This window comes from Solanum tuberosum, unplaced genomic scaffold, assembly GCF_000226075.1.
Source record: "Solanum tuberosum cultivar DM 1-3 516 R44 unplaced genomic scaffold, SolTub_3.0 scf00060, whole genome shotgun sequence".
In the NCBI taxonomy this organism is placed as follows: Eukaryota; Viridiplantae; Streptophyta; class Magnoliopsida; order Solanales; family Solanaceae; genus Solanum; species Solanum tuberosum.
Genome location: NW_006238985.1, coordinates 968,460 through 975,259, shown reverse-complemented (window position 1 = coordinate 975,259; position 6,800 = coordinate 968,460). Strand labels below are relative to the sequence as shown.

At 34.8% G+C, this 6,800-nt stretch overlaps 1 protein-coding gene across 1 annotated transcript; it reads left to right on the top strand.

Annotated features, from left to right (window-relative positions):
• The first annotated feature begins 733 nt into the window (after window positions 1-733).
• LOC102591986 (probable protein phosphatase 2C 5) lies at window positions 734-4,773 on the top strand. Its single transcript, XM_006344652.2, has 8 exons — window positions 734-957; window positions 1,131-1,379; window positions 1,487-1,658; window positions 1,767-1,984; window positions 2,079-2,186; window positions 2,274-2,399; window positions 2,482-2,705; window positions 4,314-4,773. Exons 2-8 carry the CDS (start codon window positions 1,164-1,166, stop codon window positions 4,531-4,533), a joined length of 1,284 nt encoding a protein of 427 aa, XP_006344714.1. The 5' UTR covers window positions 734-957; window positions 1,131-1,163; the 3' UTR covers window positions 4,534-4,773.
• Window positions 4,774-6,800: the final 2,027 nt, after the last annotated feature.

Genomic DNA, 6,800 nt, shown 5'->3' with positions numbered 1-6,800 from the left:
TTTGCTATTCCGATCATGATTTTCCTACCCCAGAGGAAAAGGTACTTCCCATTTGGGCCACTTGTGGGCGAGGATGGATTCAAAGCCTTGACACAGTAGTTCATAGTCACGTGCTTTAATCCTCTAAGATATAGGCCTCACCCCGTCTTCAATGGATCTGTTTTTTTGATAGTAACCTAAAAAAGACATCTTTCTTCTCCCCAACCATTTCGGGTTAGGAAGTAGATGTGAAAGCGCTTTTATCTCTATAAGTCTACAAGAAGGATGCGTTTCGAAGTATGAATGAGATAGAAGGGATATCACAATCTTTCGCTTGTGCATTGAATCAAATAATTCAATCAAGCACTCTGATCTTATTTTCGTTATCAAATATTTGAAACAAAACCAATAATGCGTGTGGGGCGGACATATACCAAAAAAAAAATCTAATTTATTATCAATTTTCTTACTCTAGTTAGGAAATATAATTAGTAAAGGTTGCAGAAAATCCCAAAAAGTCAAAACAACAATGAAAACGTTATTCTTTTATTCCATTTTGCTAAAAATATTAGAACAAAATCATTAACTGTATTTTTCAAAAAATACAATTTGACCTAATGAATTTACATATTAAGAACAATTTTTTTTCAGAAAAAATCCTTTATTAGCTGTTTATGTAGACATTTTACATCATCAAATTGCACTTTCTTTCTTTTAATAAAAAATATTTGTATTTTGTATTATAACAAAAAAACGAAATGTCAGAATCGGAGCCTTTGCCCGAAATCAACCTTTTTTGTCCCCGCGTTTCCTTTCTCTTTCCCTCTCTAGATTTTTCTTCTTCCCCCAATCAAATCACTTTCTCTCACTAGGGTTTCGTTTTCAACATTCGGATCCAGCTCATAACTCAACCAAATCCATTTGCTTTTTCATACTTCAATGCTTACCATTTTTCTGTATATTTTCTCCGATTAATCTGTAAGTCTCTCTAGGGTTTCCAATTTTTTTGTGATGTGATTTTTGTAGTGCATTATTGTGTTTAGGTGATTTATCTGTGTTGCATTGTTGTTAAATTGTGAGGAATAGGGTTTACAGATCAGTGTGGATAACGAGTGATTGTGTTTTCTTGTTTTTGGAAATTGGGGAATTAGGATTTGCAGAATGTTGGAACAGGGAGTGAAAGAATGAGTGAGGCGGAGATTACGAGGATGAAGCAAAAGACAACTTCGGTGCCTCTAGGGACACTTATTGGTCGGGAGTTGAGGAATGATAAAGTGGAGCAGCGTACAATAAAGTATGGACAGGCTGCTTTGGCAAAGAAAGGGGAAGATTGTTTCTTGATTAAGCTTGATTGTCAGAGGATTCCGGGAAATCCGTTGACTTCTTTTTCAGTTTTCGCGGTAATTTAATCATATATGTTGAATTGAATCTGTTAATTGCTTGTGGTATATATACATTGTTGGTTTTCTTGTATGAATTTCCTGAATTTTTCGTTTTTCTTGAATAGATTTTTGATGGGCATAATGGTATATCGGCTGCTATATTCGCTAAAGAGAATCTATTAAACAATGTATTGAGTGCTATCCCTGAAGGAATTAGCAGGGAAGAGTGGCTTCAAGCACTTCGTCGTGCTCTAGTTGCGGGTTTTGTGAAGACTGATATAGAGTTTCAGCAAAAAGGCATGCTGCAAGATCTCGGGATTTAATATTTGTTTTACTTCAAGGGGTCTCTTTCCCTTGTCTTCATTCATTTAGGTGTTCTCAGTACAATTTTGATATTGATGACAGGTGAAACATCTGGGACTACTGTGACTTTTGTTGTGATCGATGGGTGGACGATCACTGTTGCATCAGTCGGAGATTCCAGGTGCATACTGGACACCCAAGGAGGTGTGGTTTCTTTGTTGACTGTTGACCATCGATTAGAAGAGAATGAGGAGGAACGGCAGCGTGTAACTGCAAGTGGTGGTGAAGTAGGAAGACTCAATGTTTTTGGGTGTAATGAGGTATAATCATATCAGAAATTTGAAATTGCATTCTTAATTATTGCCAACAGCTTTGGAAAAGATACCCTGATGTTCCTACTCACTTCGTTTATAGGTTGGACCTCTGCGTTGCTGGCCCGGTGGGTTGTGCCTTTCAAGGTCTATTGGTGATACGGATGTTGGGGAGTTTATCGTTCCAGTACCGCATGTGAAGCAAGTGAAGGTTTGTAACCTTATCACCAAGAGTTCTCCTTTTGTCTTTTAGCGAGTTCCATGTATGAATCTGAATTGGAAATAAATATGTAATTAGATTTCAAATGCTGGTGGGAGGCTTATTATAGCCTCGGATGGTATATGGGATGCTTTATCATCGGATTCGGCCGCACAGTCTTGCAGAGGTTTACCAGCAGAACTTGCGGCAAAGCTGGTTGTGAAGGTGTGAATGATCATAGAATCTCTTTCATTCTAATATTTCTTATCTGAGGTTTTCTCTAACTATGAGCGGTTTTACAACTCAGAAAGCTCTAAGTTCACGAGGTCTGAAGGATGATACAACCTGCTTGGTTGTTGATATTATTCCTTATGACCATCCTATCTTGCCTCCAACACCTAGGAAGAAGCAAAATTTGCTCACTTCTTTTCTCTTTGGGAGGAGATCACAAAATGCTAGATCTAATAAGCTTTCTGCGGTTGGTGTCGTGGAAGAATTGTTTGAAGAGGGCTCTGCGATGCTTGCTGAGAGGTACTGTGTTTTTCCAATTTTGGTGTCATTGTTAGTATTTCCACTACACGAGATATGTTCTATTTAATTCCGTCTGTTTTATCCTGGAAAGGGAAGAATTACATGTCATAGAACAATAGCTACTTATAACTCGGTACTTACAAAACCAAATAAAAAAGTTCTCATTACACTCTGTTTTCTTTGTGGAAAGTAAAATGCAGCAGTCTTTGGAAAGTGTCCTAGTTGGAGGAGACATTCTATGCCTTATCTATTCTTTCAACATCTATTGATTCTACCATATCTTGCTTGTGAGCATTTTAGTTCTTATGGTTATGAATTTTTTGTTATATGACAAATATAATTTATGCCATGATTTTACTAAAATTTCAGATGGACTACCTGCTTTACCTTCTCTTTGATTTCTTTTCGAATAGTTTCACTAAGGAATTGTGATTGGAAGGTTAATTTAAAGGAATATTATGTTAGTAATAGTAGCAGAAAATATTAATGAAGTAGTAGAAAACGTTGTTTTGTCAAGGTAAACCTAAAATTACTTATATTAAACTATTTAAGCTAATTCTAGATATTAAAACTTGTGAGGGATGATAACATTTTGACACTTATCCATGTAGTTGTTTCTTGTCGAATGATTATATCAATAGTAAAAGTTAGTGATACATCAGCACCTTTTACTTTTGTCTATTTTTGCTCTACTGTCGGAAATGCCTGAGAATTTTGTGCAGCTACGCATGGTTTGACAAATCCAAGGCATGGTTATGTTATTGGTTTTCTAATCTCACAATCTCTTTTGATCTTGTCTGTTACCTTTGTCAAATAAAAACTGTCTTGATCTTGTTGACAATTGACATAATTACTGAATGGCTTCATCCTGGTTATCAAAACTGTACTTAAAATCACAGTACTTCAGAATCATTGATTATAGCGACACACTTCTCTTTGAGCATATACTGGAGCATCTTGATAGGCAACAACTAATCTATAAGGTCTTTTAGTATTACACTGAGGCACATAGGTTTATGCTGTAATGTACAAGGAAAATAACTTTTGTTTTGGGGCATGAGTTAACTGTAACTGTTGGACTGGGATAATTTTAGAATGTCAATGTAGGTAACATGAAATGAAAATCTACAGAGATAGGTCGAGGTTGTAGAGAAGACTAACCTTGAACAGAAATTGATTCCAATATCATTGAAAAACCAAAAAAAAGAAGAAGACACGGAGCAGGTACTTTTCTTTGACAGTGCTAGATATTGATAGGAAGTTTAACCTTAAATTCTACTTTGACGAGAAGATGCTGCGGTCGAGTTGCTTTGGTATGGTGTTGTGCAGATATATAGTAACTTAATTCCGATATATTCTAGTTGGATTACATGTAAGTCTAGGCTTAATTAATGAACTATCAGGCATAGTATTTATATTAATCGAACTGTTAATGTAACCCGAGAAGATTTTCTTTTGCATTGTGGTTAGTGTTGTTGAAAAAAGATTACAGAAAATTAAAATGCATTTTTACAGTAAACCACATGGATAGTTACAGACATTGCATTGTAACTTTGTTAATTTTGGGTTTATCAGATGTTTGCCTTTTGACATTTTCTGATCCTGCAGGCTTGGTAAAGATTTTCCTTTGGATTCTAGCTCTGGGCTGTTTAGATGTGCTGTTTGCCAAGCAGATCAGCCTGCAAGTGAGGGCTTATCTGTTAACTCAGGGCCTTTCTTTTCACCTGCATCAAAGCCATGGGAAGGGCCATTCCTTTGTTCAACTTGTCGGAGGAAGAAAGATGCCATGGAAGGGAAGAGACCAAGTAGACCTATAATAACTGCTTAATCTGGTAACGTAGTAAGTATATGCTGATGATATATTTTTTTGCCTGGCGTGGGAACATGCTTGGTTCTCAATCTGCAGTGGTTATATTTCTGTAGAAGTGTGCTAGGTGTTTGTACCGATAGTTGGTAGTAGATGTTTTGACAAATATTGATTTTATTACTAACAGCTTGAATGTAAGTAAAGGAATGATGCTTGTGAAAATATTGTTTAGTAAAAGTGTCTTCATTTGTAATTCATCAATTTTATTTTATCAACTGGCAAAGTTTTATTAACTCTTCCTGCGGAATGGGATATATTGTGTTAGCACTTAAACGGTGGTCTGGAGGTATTACTATGTTTATTTACATATGATAATGTTCTGTCACAATTCCCAGCGTTTCACCTCTTCTCCATTTGAATACAACAATATCTCCTGTGAAAGAGAAGAGAAATGCAAGAGTATTACACGTAGGAGTAATTTGTTTTTCAATATATGTGGTCTAATTTAATTAGACACAACCTTAACCTTGGTCTAGAGAGTGTTGTTTTTGATAGATCAATGATGAATAATATTTTCAAGTTTGAGGAATCAATGATATTTATATTCAACAGTAGTTTCTCAAGAATTTTAAATAACATCTTGGAAAGAGGGTCATGCGGATACGGTTGGCTATTTTAAATAATGATTATTTTTTTGAAGCCGAAGCTGAGCGAGCAACGATAACAACGACACATAGAAGTGTTTACTTGAGCTTTTCTTTCCACCACCAATGAAAATGAAAGAGAAATATATTTTTTTCCACTAAAGCATAAAAGAACATTTCATATTCTCTTCATTTACCATTTAATTCTTACTATATATCCAACAAGACCTTCAGCTCGAATCAGTGGAGGCAGTTGGAATTCGTAAAGGTGAAGATTCTGAGGCGAACATAGTTAGCATAAATTGGACATAACCATCTTGATGTGGCCCAAAAGACTTTGGGCCCAGATTCATTCCTAATGCTTATGGACTAGTTATTTGGATAGAGGCTGGCCAAGATGTTGGGCATGGGCCTGGTCCTAAAACATGATTTGAGGTCATTGAGTGAACTGTAATATGCAAAATTAGACTGTAAAAATATAATTTGAGGTCATTGAGAAACTTCATATATTTTGATCTATTTAATTTAGAGCGCCCCTATAAAGTTTGGTTGTTTTGGATTAAATGTGTATCCCAAATTGACCAATGACAAGTCTTGTCAAAATATAAAACTTTATAAGATGATTCAACAAATCGAGAAATTATAACTTTAAAAGTTTGGGGGTTGAGTTATGACCTGTTTAGCTCCGTTCATCTCAATCCAAATAACTTTTGAACATATTAATACTTGTCCATTTATTAATGTCTTATAATGACAAATGTAGGTCAAAAAGTTGTTTTAGGTCCCAAGTTCGATTGTTATTAGAATTTTTAGTTCCGCGAAGGCAATAGTCCCAACTCCCATTCATGTTTTTTTTTTTCCTTTTCTCTAAACATAAATTATGTTTTGAATAATATAGTACTACTACTATTTTGAAAAGCCACGCAGAGCACATCACTTGGTCAAATGAAAAAATAAAACAGATCGCAAAGCACGATTTTCCTCTTACAAACAACCCATCAAGTCTTTCTAAAAACTATCATTTAATTTGACTTTGAAGATTGCAAATATTTCTACAAAGATTTTCTCAGCATTTAACATAAATTATTTCCCTCTAACTGCCAATTATAATCTTAAGAAAATTAATTAATCAAATAATGAACACTTCCCCAGCTTGATTCATAATTTTGTATGATGACATGACTTTATGCTCGATCTATTTTTATAGTTGTTGACCACAAAATTGAGAGTGAAAAAAATAACAAATAGAAAAAAGTGTGCCTAAAATAAGATAGGAAAAACGAAATATTAGAAAAACAAAAGGGAATTAAAAAAGAGCATTCCTTCTCCCTCTTCACTTTGTTTCTTTTATAACATGTTTAAAGTTATAATTTCGGAGATTATTACTTTTTAATTGTTACCTAGTTTTTTTTTCTTCCGGGAATTCAGAACTATTTCCGGTTGTTATTTTTTGGATGTGTATTGAGTAAAATCCGCTCTTGAGCTATAACTTGCAAATTATATAAGAGATGTAAATCGTATAAGATAAGTCTGGTACGACAATCTTTACCGAGAAAAGTTTGCAGCCAGTTGATATCTTCTTCGTTAGTCATGATTTGGGTCCATCCCCAACAATAACAATGTCAGTTTTACTTAATTGGATAT

What these genes read in the sequence shown, in the direction of transcription:
- LOC102591986 (XM_006344652.2), top strand. Translation starts at nt 1,164, where the DNA reads ATGAGTGAGGCGGAGATTACGAGGATGAAGCAAAAGACAACTTCGGTG. An exon ending in ATGTTTTTGGGTGTAATGAG is followed by an intron (nt 1,985 to 2,078) that starts GTATAATCATAT and finishes CTTCGTTTATAG; the next exon opens with GTTGGACCTCTGCGTTGCTG. An exon ending in CGGCAAAGCTGGTTGTGAAG is followed by an intron (nt 2,400 to 2,481) that starts GTGTGAATGATC and finishes TTTACAACTCAG; the next exon opens with AAAGCTCTAAGTTCACGAGG.